The sequence below is a fragment of the Aethalodelphis obliquidens genome, unplaced genomic scaffold (assembly GCF_003676395.1).
Source record: "Aethalodelphis obliquidens isolate GAN/ISIS:26980383/991018 unplaced genomic scaffold, ASM367639v1 scaffold13, whole genome shotgun sequence".
NCBI lineage: Eukaryota > Metazoa > Chordata > Mammalia > Artiodactyla > Delphinidae > Aethalodelphis > Aethalodelphis obliquidens.
In genome coordinates this window covers 22,844,611-22,872,579 of record NW_020837957.1, presented here as the reverse complement: position 1 = coordinate 22,872,579, position 27,969 = coordinate 22,844,611, and the positions used below count along the sequence as shown (strand labels likewise).

Here is a 27,969-nt window from a genome sequence, read left to right as displayed (position 1 = left end):
AAGGACACAGGGAAAGTCTGGCTGTTGTGTATTATTTCTGTCACTATCATAGAATTTCAGGCTTTTATTCCCCTCCCAGTAAAAGGCCTATTGTCCTACACTTACCCTTTCCTACATTTTCTCCATGTTCACCTGTACGTGTATAGCTTTTAGCAATGCCTGAGTAGGTGCCAGCGCACTAGAGGAACTAATTGTGCTAATAGACCTTCTGCCTCAATAGCACAGTCCCCAAATGCCCTACTACACAGCTCATTTTCCAATGAATGCTATGAGAGTAAAACCAGCATTCCCATTTATCAGGTGTTTCCCACTTATTTCCTCTTCCCTACCTTCTTTAATATTATCTTCCATATCAATGAAGTGCAGTAAACATGTCCTTATTTATATTGTATATAGTAGTATATAATTGAAGACCTTCAGTGAATACAATAAAATCAATTTATACCGAAAAATACTGAGACCAAATTCATTTTTCTCAAATATTGTTTATTTGCCTTCTTACACTTGCATTTTGACCACTCCAATAGACAGTTTTAACTTCTTGATGAAATCTGAATTTTTATAGAGAACTTTTGTGTCAGATAATATACAGCCAGGTATGAATATGAAAAAGGATCTTTATCACCTTTTGTGATAAAACAATGAATAAAATTATTTAATTTAATACTGATTCACAATTTTTCAGATACCTCTTCATGTTTATATGTAGTCAAACTATCCCTTCTAAAACTCTTAAAATTATTTGTATGAGTTCATGATCACACATGATAAATTTAAAAATTGAGAAACATTTTTGTCATTGATGTTTTTTAAAACCCTGTTCTAGGTCTGCTAGAATTTCTTTTCCTGCTTAAGACACAAATGGTGATACTCAAAATCAGACTGACAATTATCACAGTGCCAACCACTAACACCACCAAAGTAGAAATGCTGAGTCCGGACTTAGGGGGATTTTTATCAGGAGTAGGATCTGGATGAATTCCATCAGGTATGTAATCTGGTTGAGGAACAAACAAAGCTACTTGTGCAATGTTAGATACCCTTGATGTCAGATTGCTTTTATCCACACTTTTAATGGCAATGAATATGTGGGTTGCATTTTCTTCTGAGATATTTCCTGGTTTGAATGTAAAGTTTTCCTTGGAGTTGACCTCATTTGGTAACAGATCAGTAGTGTTTACTTGCAGCGCATCATCAAAATTATCCCTTAGATCCAGGATACTTCCACTTATTCTTATGATATACTTTTGAACTAAGAAAAAAAATGTTACATATAGTTTAGAAACTAGAGCATACCATATTAAATTTCTTTTTATTCATTCTCCTCAAAGCTGTCATTTAGTCATGCCAAGCTTATACTCATATCCAAAGCCTTATTTATTTTTCCATAAAAGCTGAATTCTGATTTTTAAACTCTGCCAAATGCTACCTTCTTTATGAAAAGTGATAGCAGGTTAAAATGTGTCACATTTGATGATTCAAAACACGAGATTATAAAATTAATACTTTGCTGAGTGATTAATTGTAAATTGTTTTCCTCTCACACAACCTTACACCCTTTTGCAACTTTTGCAAAAGGCAACTTTTTTGCAAAGTTTTTTTTGCAAAAAGCAACTTTCACTTTTGCAACAAGCAACTTTCACTTAATCAACACTGCATGACACTTCGTCCTTACCTCTTCCAACATCAAAATCATCTCCTGGTGCTGTCCATGTTAGACTGATCTCATCCTCATCTGATGTGGCCTTAAGGTCTGTGATTTGACTTGGTGGGAAGACGTCAGTCAAGGAGGGATCACTTGGAACGTTTGAAACCACAAATGCACCTCCAGATGCTGTTCTGGTGAAACTCTCCAAGTTTGTCTGAGTGTTCTCATCAATTTCAGGTCTTGGTGGATTCCCTTTAATGTTCCCTGCATTAAAAAGTCCTGGTATTTAATGGGCAAATCTGCACTAATATTTTCAGAACTCAACAAATTGTATTTCCTATCCCACATCTTTCCCTTTTTTTCCCCATATACACAGTTACATTTTACTAATTTTGGTGACAAAGTCATAAGCATGCAATTGGTGGAAGAATTCTTTCATTAGTATCCTGACCAGAGTATTGTAGGGTAGAACTGGATAAATAAATGGCTTTGGCATTAAGGCTGCACTGAATGGGAATATTGTTATATAATTCAACATATGCCTTAAAAAAAAAGGAAATGCTTTATTTCTCAAATTATCTTCAAGATGGGAATAAACCTGGGGAAATTACTACTGGTTCCCTCCCAACCACTTGTGCCAGGTTCCTTACTTCCTCCCCGTTGCAAGTGTTAGGGAGTAATACTTCGGGTTATATTCCAATTGCCAACAGAAAGCCCCTAAAAGTCACAAGCGACAAAACAAAGGAAAGCTAACAAAAATGCATTTTTAATCCTTATCATCACCTTCCTCTACACATTTTTCCTTTTGACTCAGTAAAAACTTTCCAAATTAATGTTTACTCACATATCTTTTAACAGCATATGTAATCGGAAGGATAAATTCTACCACTGGTTTGTACTTAGGTACATAACCCATTAGCCTGTTTGCTTTATCCTGAACTGAAAATGTGGCGTATTATTGTTGATATAGGTAAGATGCTCCAAACTAATATAATAATGGGTGACATTTATCAAGATGCCAGACACTGTACCAAACCTTATGTTAATTTGGAGGCACACTGTAGTATGACTGAGAACTTCATTCCAGAAATGGGAAAAGCTATACTCTGAAGTTGTAAACTATTTGCAGCCTTAACCATATCAACTCACAATTATTCAACCCGTCACTGGGTTTCAGTGACGGCTTGAATAATATTATGAGGTACTCACCATCCACTACCCAGCCTGGTATATATGCAGCTCTATTCAGTGGATGCCATAAGTTTCGCATGACAGCATTTTCTCCTCCATGAGCCCGTACTTTCAAGCTATATCTGCCATTTTCTTTATAAGTTGTAAAATATCTGGAGTAGACTCCATCATTCTTAAAAGAATCAGCACCTTATTATAGAAGTGAAAGAATAAATTACTACTGTAAAGAAAAAGAGAAATTTATGCATTTTCTAAACCAAGCATATGGCCTTTATAAGCATATTGCCTTGATTGGGCTCCCTATTCTGTGATTGACCCCTTGGGGAATATTTCCATTTTGCTCTGCCAACTAGTATCATGTTGAATTGATATCCTTGTGTTACTTTGTGTGTGTGTGTGTGTGTGTGTGTGTGTGTATACACACAAGGATCCCCACTAAAGAAAAATTGTCTTTGCATAAGATTTATCACTCCAGTCATATACAAATTACCTATTTTGACTTATCTTCAAACACTCCTTTTTATTTTTATTTTATTTTTTATGTCAAGATTTCCTTAGCTAATTTATTAATTTTAAAAGATTTTTTTTACATCTTTATTGGAGTATAATTGCTTTACAATGTTGTGTTAGTTTCCGCTATATAAAAAAGTGAATCAGCTATATGAATACGTATATCCCCATATCCCTTCCCTCTTGTGCGTCCCTCCCACCCTCCCTATCCCACCCCTCTAGGTGGTCACAAAGCACCGAGTTGATCTCCCTGTGCTATGCGACTGCTTCCCACTAGCTATCTATTTTACATTTGGTAGTGTATATATGTCCATGCTACTCTCTCACTTCATCCCAGCTTACACTTCCCCCTGCCTGTGCCCTCAAGTCCATTCTCTACATCTGCATCTTTATTCCTGTCCTAACCCCTAGGTTTTTCAGAACCATTATTTTCCCTTTAGATTCCATATATATGTGTTAGCATACGGTATTTGTTTTTCTCTTTCTGACCTACTTCACTCTGTATGACAGAGTCTAGGTCCATCCACCTCACTACAAATAACTCAATTTCGTTTCTTTTTATGGCTGAGTAATATTCCATTGTATATATGTGCCACATCTTCTTTATCCATTCATCTGTCGATGGACACTTAGGTTGCTTCCATGTCCTGGCTATTGTAAATAGTGCTGCAAAGAATGTTGGGGTGCATGTGTCCTTTTGAATTATGGTTTTCTCAGGGTATATGCCCAGTAGTGGAATTGCTGGGTCATGTGGTGGTTCTATTTTTAGTTTTTTAAGGAACCCCCATACTGTTCTCCATAGTGGCTGTATCAATTTACATTCCCACCAACAGTGCAAGAGGGTTCTCTTTTCTCCACACTCTCTCCAGCATTTATTGTTTGTAGTTTTTGGGGGTTTTTTTGTTTTTTTTTGTGGTATGCGGGCCTCTCACTGCTGTGGCGTCTCCCGTTGCGGAGCACAGGCTCCGGACGTGCAGGCCCAGCGGCCACGGCCCACGAACCCACCCGCCCCACGGCACGTGGGATCCTCCCGGACCGGGGCACGAACCTGCGGCTCCCGCATCAGCAGGCGGACTCTCAACCACTGCGCCACCTGGGAAGCCCTGTTTGTAGATTTTTTGATGGCCATTCTGACCAGTGTGAGGTGATACCTCATTGTGGTTTTGATTTGCATTTCTCTAACAATTAGTGATGTTGAGTATCCTTTCATGTGTTTGTTGGCAATCTGTATATCTTCTTTGGAGAAATGTCTATTTAGGTCTTCCACCCATTTTTGGATTGGGTTGTTTGGTTTTTTTGATATTGAGCTGCATGAGCTGCTTGTATAATTTTGGAGATTAATCCTTTGTCAGTTGCTTCGTTTGCAAATATTTTCTCCCATTCTGAGGGTTATCTTTTCATCTTGTTTATGGTTTCCTTTGCTGTGGAAAAGCTTTTAAGTTTCAGTGGATCTCATTTGTTTATTTTTGTTTTTATTTCCATTACTCTAGGAGGTGGGTCAAAAAGGATCTTGTTGTGACTTATGTCATAGAGTGTTCTGCCTATGTTTTCCTCTAAGAGTTTTATAGTGTCCGGCCTTACACTTAGGTCTTTAATACATTTTGAGTTTATTTTTGTATATGGTGTTAGGAAGTGTTCTAATTTCATTCTTTATCATGTAGCTGTCCAGTTTTCCCAGCACCACTTATTGAAGAGGCTGTCCTTTCTCCGTTGTATATTCTTGCCTCCTTTGTCAACGATAAGGTGACCATATGTGCGTGGGTTTATCTCTAGGCTCTCCTTTTTATTTTTAATCCTTACCTCTTACACTATGATCCATTAACTTTCTGGTCTAACAGTGGAAAGTCCATCTATTATTAGAACAAACATTTGGGGGAGCTCAGGAATACTGTATCAAAAGGATACTTCTTCATATCACCGGTACTAGAGTTATTTGTTAAATTGCAAACACATTTCTCAGGGAGGTTGTGACTCTAGGAGAGAGGTTCTTAAAATGAGGTCCTTGGACCAACAGCATCTGCATTTCTCTGGATCATATTAGGAATGCAAATTTCTTAATTTGCATTCCTAGGGAAGGCTCCAACATTCGTATTCTGTTTTAACAAGCCCTTCAGGTGATTCCCTTTCATGCTGAAGTTTGAGAACCCCTGCTCTAAGTCATTGTTAATCACCAATACCTTCTTAGGTAAAGGTGTCCGAAATTAGTTAAGTAGTCATTGGGTTTTATCTGAGAAATGAAACAAGATACACGAGTTTTAATGTAGCATGGAAGGGGTTGGGGAAAAGGAAAGAGTCACTGGACAGTTTAGGAAAATATTATCATATTAGATGAAAACACTGAGGTGAACCAGGGAACAATTTTGCCTTCTAGATTTTTCACAGGGCCAACTCTAGTTGATGGTAGGATTATAAATTGACTGATTTAATTACACTGAAAAGAAGTTGATAGAAAATTCTGACAATTTAGAAGTTTACTGATGCGGTAATTTCTTTACTAAATGATCTGTCAAAAGAAGTTTCAGTTCCCAGAATAATTCAGAGTCTGGGAAAAAGGTCTTTAAGTACCACTCACCCACATAGACCAAGGAGATAGAGCATGACCAACACTCTATTTTGTTTTCTCCCAGTCAGATCTGGTATCTGATGATGCTCCAGTGATGTTCCCTCCTCTGTTATGGCAGATCTACCTTCCCTTTTGCCTCAGTTCCTGAGAGTATATGTGAACTTTTATCTAGCTGTTGGGAATTACTCTTGCCTGTCACCTTCTCCCTGCCAAGGGCCCAAATTCTACTTAATTTCATACTACTGCTTGAGTTTCACTGTCTCTCACCAGCCTTTCTTGATTATATGCCCCTTAGAAACACTTATTAAGAATTCTTGATTCAGTCCTCAATCTCTCCAATGAGACTTTCCTATCTGTTGGTAAACATTGGTTGTCTAGATGACAAACAATGACAGTAAATAAAATTCATTGAGTGTTTACCATGTGTAAGACACTTGCAAATCACTCTGTAGATGTTACCTGGATAGAATTTCATGCTGGTCCAGCTGTTCATCCAAAATCTGCATCAATTCTTCTGGTGCCTATCCCTCTGCCCCACACTGCCACAGGGACATAACATATCCTGAGTTATGAAAATATAGGCTTGTTCAGAGAAACCTGTGAATTACCTGCACCATTATCCAAAAGTTCCAAAACTTCTGTTTTCCCAGTATTCGATTCAATGAAAGCAGTCACATTGGCTCCAAGAATGGGTATATACCCTTGTAGAATTTCTGCATAAACAATCATTGGGCTGGGGAAGCTGTTTGTATCTTTATTCATTTTAGCACTCACTGTGATTGGAGGCACAGAAGAATTTGCCGCTCGAGAATTTACTGTTATAGTTAATGTCTCCCCTTTTGCATTTGCTTGAAGACTGTAAGTCCAAACACCCACCTAAAAATTCAATGGAAATGGAGTAAGTGTCCAAGAGCAAGTTATTTTCTGTTTCCATTATCTAACTCTAAAATAAATTGTATAAGTGTGTTGCAGAATAAACAGGGTTTTGAGAATTTGGGGGGTTTTGAGGGTAAAATGATGAGAGTTGAGGCAGTTTGGATAGGACATCCTGACTATTGTAATGCCTGATGTCCAAAATTTATGAAATCTCTGTAAAAATAAGCTTTGGAAAGTTTGCCTTGACCTTATCCTTTGATCTCAAAGTCCACAGATTCTATGATCTGGTAGTACTAAGAAATGGCTCTGTAGCTATCTACACAGCAAGCTGCACAGACTCTTACTACATTGCCTCCTCAAAGTTATTCTTAGCCTACCTAATTTTTTCCCTTCTCTTCCTTCCTCCTAATGTGTAAGTTCTTTCTTTTTCCTATCACCAAAAGTTTCAGGACCATACAGGCATAGAAAGTACATTCTATTTTATCTTAATTTTGAAATGATACAAGTATTGGCACCCATATTTATGATATTAAACAATGTATTTTCACCTGTAGAATAAATTTGCGAGGAAGTCCAAAAGTTAATTGTTTACCTTTGTAGTTCCTGGAATACTGAGATAGGCCATTTTGGAACGTGAATCCACTATGAAATTTCCCACTGAGTTTCCAGTGGGATCCAAGAGAGAAATAACAGGAAGCTGTTGGTTCCATGTGATGAGAAAGAATGTGTCCTTTCCCACAGTGCTATCAATTATTACAGTGCCGTTCATCCAGTCAGTACTGTCGAGTTTTAATCCCTTACTTTCAAGCTGTTTAAATATATCAAAGAATTAATGACTGGAGAAGAGGGTAATTTTATGCTGTTTTACATATTTTAAAATTTCTGCCCTGAGAACAAACTTAAATATGGCATACCACCTTAGGCTTGTGATCTCTCTGAAAGCTGATTGGGATGTGACTGTTGTCAGTCAGAAAGTGTGCAAATATAGGGACTGAGGACAACACAGGGTATAATAAAAGCATTAGAGCAGGAGAATGGGGTTTACAGCTGGAGATATGGCCCTGTTATTATTTTCCCAGTTGTCTTGGCAAACACCCACCCTAGGATTTAGCATTAAAGGGTACACCTACCTCTGAGAAGATTAGCTCTGTGTGTGTGTGTGTGTGTGTGTGTGTGTGTGTGTTGCCCTCAGTTTACCATTTTCTTGATAACCTAAAATAAAATAATGCTGGTGGCTAGAGTGTTTGAGTAGAGGAGACACAGTAAGTGGTGGAGTTCAAGAGAGAAAATCAGAACTAGCAAATAATGAGACAAAGAGGGATATTTTTCTGATGTGAAGTCTTGAAATAATTTTTCACACACTATAGAGCATTAACATTGGACAGTAATCATGCCCAACAAGAGTGGAAAGAGGGCAAACTGATGTCTATGAAGTCTGAAATCCTGAGGAGAGAAGAAGTGAAAGATAGGACCTTTCTCTAAGAGGGGCTTAAAGGAAAGTTTTTCAAGTCTTTGTGGACAACTCTCAGTCAAGGAGAGCCAACTTTATCCACTGACCAAGAAGGTACTTCCTTCATATATGTCATTTCAGGAATGATGGGAAATGTCACTTCTACTCCGTCACAGTCCTAAACCGCAGATACCTTCACACCAACGCTGATAGAAGGATATGAATTCTACCATTGAAACACGATGGCCATGACAAATATCTTAGTCCTATGTTAAATGGACATGTCTTTGAGAGGACAAATATTATTGAGTTAAATTTGAATGTAAATAACTTTTTAAGCCTCCCCATCAGGAAAGTCTAGGAAAGTTATTAGACCTTGCCTACATAGTAGTAGTATGGCAAAATAACTAATTAAAGAGAGGGATGCAAACTTTTCTCTGTATTCCAGCTCCACCATCCAAATCCAAGTTTCCATCCACTCAGATAACATACCTCTACCTTGTCACTATTTTCTCCCAAGATTTACCCATCATGTATGTCAATCCAGATTAACCATTCAAAAATTTGTTTTCTTTTTGTTATTTCTCTATTTAAGAACCTATAGGCATTTCAAGTGAGGGGAACAAAACTTTACTCCTCCCCCTTTCATACTGTTTAAAAAGTCCATCCCCCAAACTTTGAGCACCTCCTGCACGCAAATGTCTCATTTGCAGCTGATTTCCCAATTTCTGCTCTTATATTTTAAAGTTCTTTTGGTATATTCCACTCTGATATACCATCATCCACACAGAACAAGCATAAAATGATATCCTCAAAATTAGTTCTCTCACCTTATTTGTCAATTTTAGACAATTGTGTCATCATTCTCTGTCAACAAGACTGAAACCCTCAGGAATGAGCTTTATTCTCCTTCAGTTTATTTTTTGTACACTGCCAAGCTAGATATCAGACCTGTTCTTAATTTGGGTTCAGGCTGAACTGCAAACCAGATCTCCAAACCAATCTGCAATATTATCCTAACCTCACATCCTATACTTCTGTCCTCCTCATTGTTGGAGAGTAGAGGAAAATAGGTTTAGATGAATATGTCAAGTTTTAAAGTAGGCAATGAGGTGAATTGGAAGATGGTAGATGGATGACTTGGTGTAAAGTGACATGATATAGACTTAGTGGGAATGGATGTGGAGAGAAACAGAATTTTGTATATTATATTTTGAAGTAAACAGGCTCTGTTAACATTTTTCATGGGGCATGAACAAAGAAGAATCAATTTATTCCAAGTTTTTAAATGTAAGTAACAGAAAACGGTGGTGTTATTGAAACACAGAAGAGAAGCAGAGTTGAGGCAAACAAAGAGAAGAGAGGTGAATAACATAAAAAGACAGTGAAAAAAGTGCTTTAAGAGGTAAGAGAAGCCCTAGACGTGTAGATATGCTCTGATTATTCACTCTCTTTCTCCTGACAAATTTATTTCCAAGATATAATCCTTCCATTTCCAATCCACATTCTTGAGTTCATTTATCTAAATTAAATATATTTCATAGCAGTGAAGGTTGGGTAAATCTTGGAAGCATAAGGGTTTTTTTTGTTTTTTTGGGTTTTTTTTTTTGCAGTACGCGGGCCTCTCACTGTTGTGGCCCCTCCCGTTGTGGAGCACAGGCTCCAGGCGCGCAGGCCAAGCGGCCATGGCTCACGGGCCCAGCCGCTCCGCGGCATGTGGGATCTTCCCAGACCGGGGCACGAACCTGCGTCCCCTGCATCGGCAGGCGGACTCTCAAACACTGTGCCACCAGGGAAGCCCATGAGGTATTTTTAATGCATTCATATAAAAACGGATGCTATACTATTAGACAAAGTCTATTTTTGGTGGAAAATTTAACAGCATTAGGTTTTGATGTTACCCCTTAACCAAACGCCATGGGAAAAGGAAAGAAAATACACCTGCTATTTCAATACTTCAACACTTAATTTGGTCATATCTAAAGGATAATTTCTATTTCAGATTGATTTTTTTAATTAAAATTTTATTTGAGAAAGATATAGAACTCAAAACTTATAACAACCAAATTATTTGTCTTGGTTATGGCTAAACGCAGACATAAAAACCCAAGGACTGGGAACTCTGACCTGAAGAGATTGCTGGGAGGCATCGGTGTTTCCTGATGCAAGGGCCACGAAAGCATCAATGAGGCCATTGTTCTGGGCTTCATCTGAAGCATACAAATGTTTTCCTCCTAAGGTGTAAATACATTAACTCGGTTGCTTTCCAGAAAATAAATATTTTCACATTTTAGTGATTAATTAGATATCGGGTAAACAAAGCCATAGTTTCAGTTTGTATTGTTAAAATAGACCAAAATCAGATAGGTGTAATGCTTAACTCTGAAATGTTAACTTAAAAATGTCATAACTGAGAGGTAAGCTACCTTTAAACCCCACTTATAGAAATCTTCCTGGCTTAAATGCATGAAATAATCAAAGAATATGAAAAATGTTACAATTTCATGTACTAAAGCTCACAGAGTTCACATAACCTTTTAGGAGAATTATTCACTTTAATTATCATTTAAGATACAGTTCTAACAATGTAAGCTTTCAAGTTTTCCAGCCAGAGTGGATCAGAATCAGAAAATTAGAAAAGTTAAAGAGCTTTCATATTGAGATATTCTGACAATAGTTGGCAATGAGGAGATTTAAAAAAATGGTAAACAATAGAGACAAGTCCAAAAAAGGCACTACTTTGGGGGGAATACTTGGGACAGAAATATTTTACAATGGCCGTAAAAGTACTTTGAAATGATGGGAGTTTGTACAATTAAGCATTAAAGGGCAAGTATATGTTTGGTAGCCTTAGAGGTCAATTCAATGCAATAATTGATATTCATAACGTTATAAATTGTGTTCTCTACTATGTTTAAGAAGACACTGAAAACATGTAGTCCATTTTCATTACATGTCTCTGTATCTAAGATAATAGCTATTGTATATTTAATCAGAAACCTTGTTATTATATTTATACAGCCTGAGCTATTCCTTAACCTCCAGTCTAGACTCTGGTCTGATGTATTTCCCACTGTCCCTCAATGTGGCTTGCATTGTCATCCCAACATGATTTTTTTCCCTCTCATCACTTTTTCTTCCAGAGAAAGCAAACAACTTGATAAATGTCCAGCTCCAATGTCACCTTGTCTCTCATGCCTTCTTTCCCTGACTCTGTTCAACCCTGGGAAAATCAATGGCTCCCTCTGTCCACATAGTGCTTGACTCCTATGTATGTCTCCTGTTATGGAAGAATTTTATCTGATTATGCTATCTGATTACTACTTTTATTTGTCTCTCCTGCCAGCATGACTGTGAGCACCTTGAGATCAGGTCTGGTGTTAAACCAGAGTTAATCTGGTCCCAGGCTCCTAGCACAGCACCTGCACATCAGGAGCTTAAGAGAAGTTGTCGAATTGTCAGCCTCTACATTTATGCATTGTTATCAAAGGACTAGAATGTATGTCATATTTTACCTGTTACATTGCTCATCTTTATGACTGCTTGATCGGCATTTGGTCCCAGAGCAATAAAGTGAATTATGGCCCCACTTTGTTTCACTTCATCAATACAGGTGTTTGCAGAGCCATCCTCCCCATCAGTCAGCAGCACTATTTCAGATCCATCTATTTGGAAGTAATTATTTCTAATTACCTACAGATATAATCAGAGCATTATTACAGGTGTTCCTAGATCAAATGGACATAGAAAATAAAGTGTGCAGAAAAGAGGAGATAGCTTCTTTTTTAAAATCATAGGATCTGCAGTCAACAACTGCTAGGGGAACTTAAACATGACTTTATTTTTCTGTCCACCTGCTGTAGGGAATGTTTGCTCAGATGAAGTTTGTGTGGGAGCAGGGGTGTGGAAAATCCTGCTTGGGTTAAATGACTATGACATCTCAGTCTGGGGAACTCAGGACAACTAGACACCAAAAATATAATGGCAGAATGTGGCATTAAATATTCTTCTGTTTTCTTTGACCAGCGTATCCTCTGACAGGCCTTCGGTGTATAAAGTCTGTTGTATATGCAGCTAGATGCATTAAGAGTTTACCTCAACATTTTAAAAAAAGTTAATGACTCCAAATTAGGGAACCCTCAGTATGCTTATAAAGAAAAGATATGGAAAGTTCTAAGCAGGTCAAGGTTAGAGATCTTGTTATATAATTTTGATTTTACCTCTCATAGTCACAAGCACAAAACTAAGCATATTGGTGGTGTAAGAGAATACATGACTTATTGAGATTGTGTTCTATTTGTGGCTTGAACCAACTGAGAGTTTTGAATCTAGACACCTGTAAGAAAGGATAAAGAGAATTTATCCCAGGATAGCAACCGTATTTCATCTTTGACAGCTTTATTGGTAATGGCTTCTTGACACACCATTTTGAGAAATTGAGTCCAGTCCAAGAGGGAAAAAATGACAGGTTATCAGTGGCTTTCATGAACTTGCAGTGGAGGTGTGTGTAGATTTACAAAGGAGGGTTTAGAATGTAGAAATTCTTAATAATGCTGGTGTCAGGGGACAAAGTGACCAGTCTCATTTCAAATTTTGCATGTTTTGAGGCAAAGAATGACTATTATGTATGTTTTATAATATATGTGAAATATGGTGTGATATGCAGGAACCAAACTAAAATATAGGAAATGCGTTGATACATTATAGCATTTATACAGCATCCCCACCACATTCCCCCTACACAGTCGAGAACAAATGAAGATTCAGACATTAAGCATGGTTCTCTGTCCTTCACATCTCCCTTTCTTGTATTAGTTTATTCACTGTACTGGTTCCTGGGGGTTCAGCAGGAACTACATGGTTTTTTGCATTCATGGAAAGAATTAAATTTAAAGATATTTATTGAAATTTGGGTGATAAGCTGAGGAAATATAGAGAAGAGTGACAAATACACAACTAATATATTCAGTAAAGAGAAACAATATAATAGTGCTACCATTTACTGAAATTTGCTAAGTGTTAAATGTGTTTTACACATTGTGTAATTTAATCCAACTCCAAACTCCCAACCTGTCCCTAGATTACTACCCTACTACCACTCTTACTCCCTACATTTTATTTTAAATCAGGCAACCAGAGTCATCTTCCTAAAACATGAATTAATTATCAGTCTCTGATACTTGAAAGCCTTCTGTTGTGTTTAAAATACAAACCTCTTATATTTTTTGAGGGTTTGAAGGATCTAACCATTGTCTACCTGGCAATCATATTTCATACCCCTTCATTTGCCAAATTCCAGTGCCAATAGCTTCTATCATTTCTTAGAATAATTTAGTTTTTTTCACCTCTTTCCCAAGGGACTTTGCCCTTTTCTTTCCGCCTGAACCACTGGCTCCTTCTCATCTTTCAAATCTTAGCTTAACCATCACCCTTCAGAAAGCGCCTCAATGGCCTCTCTACCTAAAGTAGGCTGTGCCCCCTCTTTTCCCTGTTACTTAATCACATTACCTTTGTTTGGTCCCTTCACAACACTATCTCCACAACCTTCAATTATTGTTTTTAAAATAAATTAATTGATTGATTTATCTATGTATTATCTGTTCCCCACTGAATTAACATGCAAGATTTGCTTCTTACATAAATAAATATGTGTTGAATTAATTAAAATATGTTATGTTTACTCCCTGCTCCCTACAATATGTTGAATAAATTAAACATGAACAACCCTACGTGCTAGCTTTCATTACCCTATTGATGAGGTAATTGAAGGCTAGTGAGGTGAAGCGTCAGGCTTAGGGTCAGAAAGCTGATAAGTGGTCATTGGAGTTTGAACCCAGACTTCGTGGTAGAAAGCTATGCTAAAAATGCTATTCTATTTATAAAAGAGGGATATTCAATAGAGTTGGGAGTAGCAGGAAAAGCTACATAAAGGAGCAAGGATTTTGAAGAATTAGTACAATTTTAACATGCAAAGATGTAAAAGAAGCACTTTAGGCAGAGGAATTACATGGGCAAATATATGGAGGCTGTTAGTACATAGTGGGCTTGGAGAACAATGTGTATAGTAAGTTGGTTGGAGCATAGAGCATTGGGAAGGGAGAACTGAGAAAATACTGGCAAGAGAGGTGAGGGCAGGTTTATCAGAGGCTGAGAAGCTTTTAAATAACATCAGACTGAGAAATTCAGACTTAATTTTATAGACTGTGAGGGGACAGGATTTCTAAGCAGGAAAATGACACAAATGATATTAATTGTGAGTTCAAGATGACCATTTGTATAAAAATAAGGTTCATAATAATAATTATTGTGAATTATATGTTCACTATGTAATATAATAAATATTATTCTAAGTATGAACATGTATCATTTTGCTCATAATAATCCTATGAGATAAGCATTCTTATTTTCTGTATTTTATAGATAAGGCACTGAGAATCCAAAGAGACTGAAAACTTTGCCTAGATCACATGGCTTGTAAGTAGCAGAGCCAGTACTCTGATGTCAAAACTCATGTTCTGACCAGTATTCCTTACCCTAAGTATGACTAACAGTTCCTGCTACATCTGGAACTTTGACAGATAAACATTAGTTTCCCTAACTGAACGTCACAGAAACTAAAATGAAGATTGGCCTGAAGTGGAATTATACCATCTGACTTGCTTCTTTGCCTTAAAATTTGATGACTCTTGCTGCTCAAGAACTCTTATTTATTTAATTAACATTAATTGAGCATTGACTACTGCATGGTAATAAGACAAAGTCTCTGACCTCATTGGGCTTATACTCCAGTGGAATTTTAATGGTCATTTATTTACCCATTACTTTACTCATTGATTTACTGATCCATTAAAATATGGACAAGTGATTTTTTCTATGTGATTAGTTCTATGCTTCTTAGAATTAGTTATGTTAAAGTTAGGGAGCAAGTATGTGAAGCAGCACTTAACACAAAAATGTCCTGATAATAAACAAACTATATTTGAAGTACAATTTTCACCTGAAATCCTGATTTAATTCCGCTGCAGATGGAAGTTCCTCCACTAGCAGCTGTAGGTAAACTCTCCAAGAGCTGTCTTCTTTCATTGCTGCTTATTATTTGGATTAGATTACTTTTGATGTAGGCATTACTGTCAAAGTGCACCATCCCCACCCAGGATCCATTTTCAACGGTCTGAAGCAGGAAATGTTTTGCTGCTTGATTCATTCGATTTAGGCGATTATAATCCTGAATAAAAAAGGTTAGGAAAAACAACCAAGTAATTTTTGACTGGAAAATCATAGCAGATCACATAAAATGAGTGAATAGAATTTGTTTTTAAAGATTTTATATCAATAGTAGTTGATGTTATTAAAGAAAACATTTTTTCAATTGATAAAATTAAAAAATACAGTTTTATTATGTAATACATATGTATAGTATAGTAAGGAACCCAGGCTTTTAACCAGAGCTGATTCTTGGCTTCTAAGAACCTAAATTAGAGGTGTAGAGTAGGGTGGGCGTTGGGCTGGAACTGGGGGGTGATGACATCTTAGAGACTGCTTAATTACTCCTGGGATCCTCTGTTCCAGTTGTATCAAGATGAAACTCCTCCCCAGGTCCCACAGTTTCAAACCAGACTATCATGGACTCCAGCTAGAAACTGAAATCTCTCCATCCACTGGCCACCAGACTACCCAAAAGATGAAACTAACTCTAAATTCTGAGAGACCCCATTCCTACCCCACCCATTTCCTCTTCTGCTCCTAACCTCTCCCCACCACATTTCCACTAGGGATTAACTGGAATTGGTTCTTTGGTAACCCGTTAGGACTCATATCCTTATTTCCTAGGTGAATACCCAGGATATATACCTTTCCATGCGTTTGTCTTTTTTCAGTCCCTCAATACCAATTGACCTGTGGTACTTCTTCCTAACACATGCCCAAATTTCCCTCTGAACTCCACGGAACAAAATCATGGTGAAGAACTTTTTCTACATCCCCATCTTAGCAGGTTTTCTCTACCACTTTGCTTTACCTTTAAACGTGGCTCTGCCTGCACCCTGTCTAGGGGAGGCTGCTCATCTTCTTCCAATTAAGAACCTCATCTCTCCCCAGCGACACTTCCTAGAACACTTCTGTGTGCTGGTATCTACCACTCTGATGCTCTTTCGGAAACCCTGTGCTATTGTGGATTATTTCACCCAGCTGTATCATCCTCTGCCCTTTCCACTACCACCCAACCCCCATTTGTTGAATACATTATTCCTGATCTTCAGCATGCTCTGTTCTGCCTCAAATGTGCCATCCTTCTGGGTACCTTATCACATTACATCTGCTCATTTGTAGTCCATTCATTTCAACAATTATTTATTGAGTGCCTACATGTGATAAACCCTATTCTAGACAAAAGGGATACAAAGATTAATAAGACTGCTTCAAGTCCTAGGGAGCCTGGTTCCTAGAGAACATGATTTCAAGCCCTAGAGGAGTTCACAGTATAGTAGGAGAGAAATGTGTAGTTTCAATATAATATATAGTAAAAGAGGTTTGTACAGGTCATTGTGGAAGATCTGCTGAAGGGCCCTTAGCCCAGCCTGGAAGACCGGCCCATGTCCTGGACAAAGTGGGTACCTACATCAAATTTTGAAGGGTAAGGTAAGTATGAGTTAACTCATGATGCGGAAGAGAGAGAATTTTGTCTCTTCAACTATGAACTGTTCAAGGATATGGATCTCTATTCCTAAAGCCTAGTACCATTCACTTAATGAGGGTAGAAGGAATGAATGGCTGAATCTGGTCCTATCTTCTTTATGGTGATGCTTTTTGTCTGTGTCTTTGAGCATAAGGAGGTCATTCATATAGATGATGCAGATAAGTAAAGCCATGTTAAGAATACTCCTGGTTGATCTTTCACTCTCTCCTCATTCCTGTCAAGTATTTACAGTAGATAGAGGGAGCAAGGTTAGGAAACTTTTACATATTTCAGTCTCCAGTTCTGATCTTCTAACAAAATCTTTACTAAAGGACCTAAAAGTCCTCCTCCATAAACTCTCCATTTTCTGGAAAAAAACAGTTTCTTGGATTAGGTCCTTCTAACTCTATTGCCATCCTTCTCTTTCATTATAATGTTCATTGCCCCTCTTGAGGTCAAGATCACAGGAAGTGATGGTACTTATGCCACCGTGCAGTTTAGAAGAATCCAGGTGCAGGTAGCAGTCAGAGTGTCCTTAAGCATTCAGTCACTTCCCTGTCCCTACATCCAGGAAAAATGGGTGCATGAACTTACAGCCATGCTTCCAGACTTATCAAGGACTAAGCACACAATTCTTTCACTGATCTTTAGCAATGAGAAGACAGGCGGAGGGGGTGGTGCCACCATAGCCACTGTGTTTCTAAAATCCTCAGAACTGCTGATCACCTCCCATGTGCTTCTGAAATCGCACATTTTGTTTTGTAGGCTTGGAGCTTCACGGTTATGGGTTTTGTTATTACAGAATTCAGCGACCTAAAAGGTTAACAAAATGAAAAGAAATTTTATATATGATGAATTTATTTTTTTATATGATGCATTTAAAAACTCAACTACAAATCTGAAAAGTATTAAAAACCTCTTCTCTAAAAATGTTGTTTATTGAATGAAATATGATTCAGGGAGGAAACATATAATAGTAAGGCAGATTTTCAATAATAATAATAATAATAGGTGACACTAGATGAGTACTTACTATGTGCCAGCCAATGTTCGAAGAGCTCTATAATAATACATCTAATCCCTGAACAGATATTTTATAAACATGATAACAAGTCCTCTGATTATAAATATACAGTCTGAAGTAATGATTGGTATACTTACAGAATCAATACCTTGCATAAACATTATGGATGTCTTTTCAGTTTGATATTTATCAGGGAAGAACTGACAATCTTTTTCATACAGTTTTGTCTTGGAATCAATTTTGCATCCCTTAGCTACACAGCTGTTTCCTTGACACTTATACACTCTGTTTATACCAGTAATGCCTGTGGAACACCTGAAAATGTGTGACAGTTAGTCTTTGAGGCAACCTAATCATTAAAATTTTTATAAAACCTTAAGTGGTCTTCTTATCAAGGTTTTCAATAATGATCTTTATCAAGGTTTTTATTCTTATTTGAATACCACATACATCCTATTTTGACAGCAAAGTTTCAGGGTTCCTACCAGAGCACTTATCTGTTTTTCAAGAAATTTTTGAGGGAAATTTTAAGTAGGATCTCCAGTCTATGCAAAGGGTGAGTTCTCTTCTGGAATTAAATCTCCTGCTCTCCTGCTTATACTAGTGGCTGTAGGCTCCCCTTTTCCAAACATCTCTCCTAGTACCCTTGTGATGGTAAATGCACTGCAGGCATCTGGAAAAGGCATCTTATGAAATCATTTACTCTTGGTACCACTTTAGCCTAAGGCTGTTTGTGTATTTCTTATTCAAAGAAATTATCCTCAAGAGAATGAAATGTCACATAGCTACAAGTATTTTGATTATTCAAGGAATATTTTTATCCAAAGTGAAATGTGGCTAGAAGGAAAGACTGGGATACTGCCAAGGACAGTAAAGAATAGTAGAGGGATTTTAGACATATGTTTTATTGCATGGAATTTGCCATAAGTGGTAGTGATTGTAACAAATATGCTGGAATGTGAAATGTAGCTGATCTTTTCAGTATATTCCAGTTCAAATTTAAAAAGCAAAGACTAGATTTTATTTAGTAATTCAGGGAGTCTTCTAAATATGTCTGTGCCTCTATTGCCCCAAAACTCAGCAAACATAATGGTGTTATCTGTGTTAACAACCATGATGAATAGTATGCATAGACTTAGACATTTAGGGGAATATGATATAAACAAATGTAATCACATAATAGTCTTTAAAATACTCATCCTAAAACTTGGTGCTATGGTGCTGAGGAAGGACCTACTCTGAAATCTGTACATTTTTGATAAGTCCCCTCCCCCAGCAGGGCATCTAAGATTGATTAAGCTGATGATGCCCAATTTTACATTGATTACCCCACCCATTCTGCTCTCTTGATCTCAGAATCAAGAGGATTGTCCATTATTAACTGTGATGTTAGATTTGTATTTTAACATGAACGTTATAAATCCCAGGAAATTTCTGTTTGGCTCTTTGAAGCTGGTTGATTTCCTACTCAGTCGCATTTACCACTACTTATTTTTTTCATTCTTTTGTAGAGTAAATAATTTTGACCTCCTAGCACATAGTACAACCCTTTACAGAGAGCACTCACTTCAGCAAAAATGAGTTCTGGCAGCTATGGTAGAGAGGTATAAAAATATGTCAACTTGACTACCAAATGCTCTTGAAGTTATATGTATTTTAAATGAACAACCAGCTTCAGGACTTCCCTGGTGGCACAGTGGTTAAGACTCTGTGCTCCCAATGCAGGGGCCCTGGGTTCCAACCCTTGTCAGGTAACTAGATCCCATATGCATGCCACAGCTAAGAGTTTGCATGCCACAACTAAGGAGCCAGCAAGATGCAGCTAAGGAGCCCGCCTGCCTCAACTAAGACCCAGCACAACCAAATAAATAAATAAGATTTTTAAATGAATAAATAAATAAATGGACAATCAGCTTCTTTGAGATACATTTTCTTAAAAAACCAAAAAGCACTGTTTTGTGATATCATATCTGTTACCTGCATTGGGACAAAAATGAAAGAAAGGCTTTTGAAAGAAATCAGTCAAAGGAAAATGAGAAGTTACTGCCTGCAGTAATTTAAGACAGTTTAAATAGTCATGCCTTGTTGCTTCAATTTTCTTTGTGTTAGCGCTGTAGAAAGGCTCATCATCATTGTACTCATCAAACACTCCCCAGCGGAGATGGGCCCACTCATGAACAAACAGTCTACCTGTGGGAAAATATTTCAAATACATGATTATATTTCAAGTGACATAATCCATCCCTCATATATTTTAAGAAAATTTTTTAAAATCCAGAAATTTTAGGCTTTGAATAACTGCTAACATTTATATTTTTGTTTATAAAAAGAATACTGAATTAACATTTCATTTTATTAATTATATAGTTTTTAGCATATTATTTTTTATTCCACATTTGTTAAGTCAACGAAACATTTATTATGTGTATGCCATGGGCAGAACAGATTGAACTTTGAGTTTTGGTTCTTGGGGGGCAAAATGTCTTAGATATTACAGTGGTTTTTGGCTCTACAAAACTCACTCCTACCAACAACATAAACATACGTATAACACATCTGTGGTATTAAAATTTCACGAAGGTACAATTAGTTTAAAAATGTCTATATATGCTCCGTAGGAGATTGATAATGAAAGAAAAAGATTGAAAAACACTGCTATGGACAAAATATAATTTGGGCGGGTGTCTAAATAAGGTGATTAATTTATAGTACTTAGCACATATAAGCATTAATGAAATGAAAACATTATTTTCAATTATATATATTCAGCACTATACTAGATTCTAGGAAATATACATATGAGTAAGATATAATCCTTGACTAGGATAAGGTTAGAGAGAGGGAGTCAGAATTAAAATTTTTCTTCCCTAAGAATTTCAGGGTGAATAGAAGAATAAAGAATTTCATCCTTGAAATGCAGGATGAAAAAATAAGTACATTTTTTGTTTTAGCAATATTAGGAAAAACTTCAGCAGAAATAGATATGGAGAAGTAGAAGTTGGAAATATAGTCTGGTCCACTACAATGTGTGTTTCTCCAATTCAGATTACCTCGTGAGATCTGAAAATCAGAGGACACTGTCAGTATTATGAAGAAGTCATGTTTCTTCTTTAAGTCATTGCTACTCAAAATGTGTTCCTTGCACCAGCAGTGTCAGCATCACATGGGAGCTGACAAGAAATGCAGAATCTTGCGTCTACTCTAGACCTATTGACTCAGAATCTGCTTATTAACAAGATCCCTAAATTATTCCTCTACACATTAAAGTTTAAAACACTGTTTTTAGGTTCCTAGGCAAATGGGGCCAGATGAGTGAACATGAATTATATACATCCTTCAGTGTGGGAGGAAAAAGCTCTCATATCAGCTACAGTGCTTGGAATTTGGTGAATTTTAAGAAAATTTAAATCTGCCTGAACCTGTGGTTCCTTTTTTTAGAAGAGTCCACTCTCAGACTGGCTTTCTTTTCAGCTTATGACTGGTTGCCTGGCTCCCATGCCCTCCTCAGTTTGCTGAAAGAAGAGAATTCAGGTGATCTGACCACACATGCAAAAAGGTAACTATGTGAGGAGATGATATGTTAATTAGCTCAACTGTAGTAATCATTTCACTATGTACATGTATAGCAAATCATCATGTTGTACATCTTAATTATATATAATTTTTATTAAAAAAGCAACACCTCTGACTTAGAATTCCATTCCTATCTCAATCATTGTCTCAGTTCCTACTAGCCCTGTTCTCACTTCCAACAGCATTTCTATGTGTGTGTGTGTCTATGTGTCTGTGTGTCTCTGTACTTTAAATATCTTCTGTGGAGGCAGCTTGCAGCCACACTGAACTGCTGCTTGGATGGTCCAAAAGATCTTTCCAGGGACCTATTATTTTTGTTATCATTTTTATTACAAATACATAGATTTTGAGGAGTTTCTTCTTCATCTTATTTCCCCCCAAAAGCCTTGTTGTTTTTAAGGCATTGTTTTGCAGAATGTGAGTTTTCCCACAAACACATGTATCACATTATGGCAGAAACACTTGTCTAAGAAGGAAGGGGGGAAACTGTCAGTTATGGGATAAGGGCTGAGGTGAGGGGTATGGGAAAAGAATAAGAACTCCGGTAGGGACATTGGCTTTAGACACTGAAGAAAATCTTCCTCTTCTAAGACAGGTGGAAGTGGAGGAAAATGAAGGTGGACATGAGTTTGGGAGTAGAAAGGAAGAAGGAAGGGACCTCTATTTTCTCAATCAAGGCATCCGTTAACTCATGAGGTATAAAACACTGGCTAGTGATCTTAAGAAAAGTGGTAGAAGCTTTAAAACAGCTGCTATGGGGAATGAGAAAGCGAGAGGAGAGAATGCAAGTCCAATCATTGTTGAGTAGATTTGAGGACTTCACTGAGCTTGGAAAATGTGTTTTTTTAAAATATACCAATTAGGTTTATAATTTCCTTTCACAATCTTGGAAACATATTAACAAGAGTCAAAAAAAATGACTGGAAATTCAGTACAGACAATTGGCAAGTTGAATAAAACATAAGGATAAGAATGGTGAGGGAGTTGTGCTCTTTATACTTGTAGCTGACATGACTGACTTTGCTGGATATGTCAGGTAGAAAAGAAAGTATATCTAGAAGGGCACAAAGGATTAGAGGTGGCAAGTACAACAAACATGGTCAGACTAAGGTATGGGGGAGAGGTAAGATTGGGATGGGATAGGATGATGGAGCTTTTAGGATTGGGTCCAGGCAATGTTGAGGACCATGACTAGCTGACTGTTTGACAGAGATAAGAGACTTAATGAATGTTCGCTGAAGGGGCAGTAGAAGAGGAAGAAGTGGTTCTGGGGTGTGCAGATTCAGGAAGGCTTTCATTGAGTAGTGACGTATGAGTTGGACTCTCCTTTGACAATAATTTTCGTTTTCGTCTGAAAAATATTGTGCTTTAGTTCATTTGAAACAATGATCTTAACTCTTAGATTGAACCAGATGAAATTGCCATTTTCATAGGTAAAAACGATCACTTATAGACAAGTTCATCTGGTTCAAAGAATGGATTGAATAATAGTATCAGCAACTAACAGCCTGTGAGCGTTTTCTCTTGGCCAGGAACTGTCATCTTGGCCCTTTTCAGCTTGCCACGAATCTGCCTTCCATGGAGGTGGCAGGTGATTGATTAATATCCAGCAGTGGAGAACTGAAAAATTAAAACCTAAAAAGTGTTCCTAAAGCAAAACATCTACTATGGCCATCCCATGTTCAAATTTCTGTAGAGACCATACTGAGTACAATTACAAGGATGATCTAGTTTAATATTCCCAACATTTCTATAAGATAGGAGCTCCTCTACTCACCATTTTTTAGGAAATAAGCACAGAGAGGCTGGGTTGCTTGTCCAAGGTCACCCATAGCTGTAGGGGAGTCAGGATTTGACCCTAGGGACTCTGGCTCCAAGGCTTGTATACTGAACATGGATATAAAGCTACATGTTGGAATCATGGCAAAACATTTGTTTCAACCAAAATTCCTACCTGATGGTCCAAATTCATTTTGTTTTTTTCCAAGTACAAAGTCAGGGGTGAAGTGAATGTATTCTCCTTTTTCTTCACAGCCTGTGAACTGCTTGGTATATGGTTCATCTCTACCTGGGAGGGTAGGTGGTGAGACTAAAACATCAGCCTGAAAATGTTTAAAAAGGTGTTTACAACGTCAGAATAAGAATGATAACATTTGTGTGAAAAACTCTGAAATGATTAATTTAGGTCAAAATTGACAAGCAGCAGAGAAAATATTTTTAAGAGACACTTTTTGAGTCTTACATGTTTGTAACTTTCATGCTTTGGCCTCTTGTACTGAATGATGTTCTTCCAATTCTCTGGAATTAATATTGATACACTTTTGAAAAAAAATCTTTTTTCTGTGGCTTCAAACAGATAAGTAGATGCTGCAGTCACCATGTCCTATTATTATAAGAAAAAAGAGAAGTGAGGATGGCCAAGGTAGAGAAGACTAAACGAACAGGCATTCATCACAGGCAATTCTCACCTTTAGTCATTAATACAAAAAGCAACTGACTGGTGAGTAGGGTTTCTGATTCAAAATTTGAAATCTGTCACCTGTCAATCCAAAACTGTGGCTTAATTCTGCACATTTAACAGCTTTCAGTCTTCTATAATCCTACATCAAAAGTCAAATACTTATGTTTGGCATTACAAGGAATTGTTTAATATGACAAAGGAAGCATCTAGACTTGGTTCCAATACTAGCTTAATACTCTGGCTTAGACCTTGGCTAGTTTATATGACTGCTTTGAATCTCAGTCTCCTTGTCTCCTTAATATACTATTACAACCTATCTTTAAGGTTGCCACAAACATGAAATTAGTTATAAACTACACATAGGCAGTCATAAAACTCACTGATATCATTACTATTATAATTCCTAGTAGGGAACAGCCTTACCTGATGCAAGCTGAGGAAAACAGTTCATGGTGATGGCCCATAGAAGAGATTTTCACTATATTCCCACCTCCCAGCAGAGGCAGCTGGGTTGGGAACACAGCGAGTGGAGTAGTGGAAAAATTCATAGGAGAGGCAGAGCTTTTTGATCATAGGCAGAGCTTCTTGCTCTGCCATCAGGCTGAAAATAATATCACCTTATATTGTTTAGTATCCTGAACCCCAAAATGTTATGATTAATGAGAGAAATTGTTCCTCCAAAGAGCTTATTATCTAGTGGAGTAAATAGATGGATTAAATGTTCATTGCTAATCTATTCTGCATGATCAAATCCACTGAATAACTGAGGAATACCGGGTGCTGGATGACGGTGTCAACCTCTTCATGTTGCTGGCAACACCACAGTCTACAGTATTGTTTATGTCAAAGTAGATCCTCCTCTCAATTCTTCCTGACCTAACATAAGACCACAATAAAATTATTCTTCTTCAGGAATTTCAGGACATTCTTTCCTGTTCTCTGGAAGATGGTCTAGTGTGCTCTTAGTGTATTGAAGAGATCATTAAACTGACGAGGCTCAGGACAGGGATCAGCCAGAAGCCAGAGTGCAGAGGACTGAGACCCAGATGACCAGCTCTTATTAGGAAGAGGGCTTCAGAGAGCTCCCAAAGTAGGTTGGAGGTTACTTCTCAATTGATGATAATTATATTTTTCCAAGTGTTCAGGCCAAAACCGCTGAAGTTTTTTTTGTCTCCTACTTTCCCTCCACCCCTCCTCTACTCCACACACCTATCAACAAATTTCTCTATGACACTCTTAGAATTTGTCCAGAATCACACCACAGTAATGATCTCTACCACAATATCCCTGCCTCTATTCAACATTACTTCTCACCCTTGAAGCCTTCTGTGACTTCTATTTTTACCTCCTCCCCTCCCCTACCCCACACAACTAAACCATCAGCAAATTTGCTTATGATAACCTCACAGACAAAGAACATGTTCAGAATCACACCACATTAATGATCTCTACCACAATATCCCTGTTCCAAGTCACCAGCACTTCTCACTTGCAACAGCTTCCGACCCAGTGTCCCTCTGTACCTCTATGCTGCAACAGAGCTTATACAGGATGAAGGGACAAAGGAAAGCCCTCTACAGTGTTTCCTCAAACTGCCGACAGAGTGACTCCAGAACAAGCACAAGAGAACACACCTCTTCTCTTCTATGGATTCTGATTTCACTCAGAGTAAAAGCCCAAATCTTTCTGATGGTCTGGGCCCTGCTACCTCTCCACCTTCAGCTCTCCCCCACCCTTCTTCCTGCTCATTCACAGTTGTTTCCTTGGCCACATCAGACATGCTGTCACCTCCAAGCCACTGCACCTGCTGTTCCCTCCCCCAGGTTTTCAACTGGCTCTTCCAGGCCTCCGCCCCGATGTAACATCAACAGTGAGACCTTCCCTGACTACCCTGCATGAAACAGTAACCCACATTCTCTCCCTACCCCAGTCCCACCAACACTGCCTGTCCCCCTTTGCTGATTTATTGTACTGCATAGCAACTTACTACCGCTGGCCTGCTCTACGTTGACATGTTTTTATTATCTATATCATCTGAAAAGGATATATACTGCAGGAGATCAGGAGCTTTAAAAAATTTCACTGCTCTCTCTCCTGGCATGCCATAAGCAAGCATTCAATAAATAACTGTTTAAAGAACAGACAAGTCCAAGTGATTGTCTTCCCAGTTCAGTTCACCCTGCTGCTGCTTCTCACCAGAAGGATGGGAGGTAATTTTCCCTTTTCAGTTCGTAACATTTGATAGCAACGGACTTAAAACAAAGATTCTCTTTCTTTGATCCCCTTTTCTTTCCTCCAAAGCAAAGATTCTCTTTCTTTGATCCCCTTTTCTTTCCCTCCTGCAGTGTGAAAAGAGATTGTGTTTGTCAAAATAAATGGCACAGGGACTATAAACACTCCCTGTGCTCCAGACATTTTCTGAGGCTGAATTTAAGCAGTAAAGATGTACTGCAGTGAAGTTGTGTGCTGAGGACCACCCTGCAAACTGTGTTTGAGAGACATTAATGAGTTGTATGTAGGCCTGGAAATATGCTAAATATTCAGAAAACGTTATAGTATATCTGAAATAAAAGTAAACTTTCATCCAAAAAAAGAACAGATAAATCCAGTTGCTAATTTACAGATTAAGAAACTGAGGATCAGGGAGACCCCATGCCTTGTCTTTGGTCTTATGGTGAGACAGGGTAGAATGCTGTCTAGAACCTTCAATTTCCACTGCCCATTGCAGCATTGTTTTTTACTTCACCATGCTGCTTTTAAACTTCCTAGAATGCTGAGAAGTTTCCATTGCAATTATTAACTACTATATATTTTTTCTCATCAGTTCAAACAGAAGAAATCCCATTTCTTTCTTACCTTTATCTGTTGAATTAGTGTTTCATCTTCTGGCACAGCAGGGTCTATAGCAATGATAATGCCCTCGTAGCCATTGTTATCCAGCCGAACAAGGGAAGTATTGGACCCCTGCAGCAGGTATAGGGCCAAGAAGAAGACAAAACTTCTGAATAACCCCATTGTTCCTCTTGAGTTGTTCCCAGCCCCAATGTTGTTCAAGAAGCTTTTCTGTCACCTTTAATCTCTCTCTCTCTATATATACTCTTAAACATTGTCAACGTTGGCTGATTATGCAACATTGACTGTATAAAGGTCAAAGTTACATATGTGGGAAAATATTTGGCTTCAGTTTACACAATCGTTTTATTGTATATTATTGTAAAAATGATCTGAATCATAGAAGAGTTCAGATATTTTAATAAAATACATTGCACATATTCCTTTGGGGACATATTTTCTATACTTTCTAATTCTAGCTAATTTCCTCTGTATAGACATATATTTTGTATTTTCTGAAGAGTGCAATGTGAAAATAAACAAAATTTCATAATGATATTAATAGAAACAATACTGCTAATTTTGTTATTCAGTTTTACAGAGTGATTTAATTATTATTTACTAACAGTATAAATAATAGAAGAGAATGTAAGATTACTAAATGTAAATAATGCCAAATTAGGTAAGATGGCTTTGAACCCTAATTTAAATATTTTTAAGACTGATAAATTAAGGCAGATTCGATAAAGTTATTAGAGTAAATCTTCAAAAATCCTGTCCAGTAAAGAATGAGTAGAATTTGTTTTTAATCAAGTATATCAAAAAAGAATGGTATGTGTTGGTTATTATTGAGGCAGAGTGAATCATATTAATAGCTAATATTTATTCGGTACTTACCAGGGCAGAGATTCTCTCACTTAATCCTCACTGCAACTCTGTAACATAAGTACGAATATTATCTTCATTTTATACTTGGGGAAACTTAGGCACACAGTTTCAGTAACTCGCCAAGATTACATAGCTAGTAAATGGCAGACTCAGTATTTGAACCCAATAGTTTTACTCCAGAGCCCATAGATTTTGTCACTTCACAATAAGGCAATATTGTTTTATAAGGCAAATAATATAATACGGTTTGGTGATTTGTTTTGTTTTGTTTTGGGTTTT

The 27,969-nt window shown here is 37.5% G+C and overlaps 1 protein-coding gene across 1 annotated transcript; it reads right to left on the bottom strand.

Moving 5' to 3' along the window:
* Window positions 1-48: 48 nt before the first annotated feature.
* Window positions 49-27,969, bottom strand: CLCA4 (chloride channel accessory 4). The gene is made up of 14 exons (XM_027114244.1): window positions 26,827-27,969; window positions 23,752-23,892; window positions 23,464-23,611; window positions 20,018-20,126; window positions 18,074-18,251; window positions 17,507-17,725; window positions 15,236-15,463; window positions 11,754-11,931; window positions 10,366-10,472; window positions 7,381-7,596; window positions 6,521-6,788; window positions 2,858-3,028; window positions 1,676-1,912; window positions 49-1,252 (listed from the first exon to the last, which is right to left on the bottom strand). The coding sequence occupies exons 1-14, from the start codon at window positions 26,983-26,985 to the stop codon at window positions 810-812; spliced, it is 2,802 nt and encodes a 933-aa protein (XP_026970045.1). The 5' UTR covers window positions 26,986-27,969; the 3' UTR covers window positions 49-809.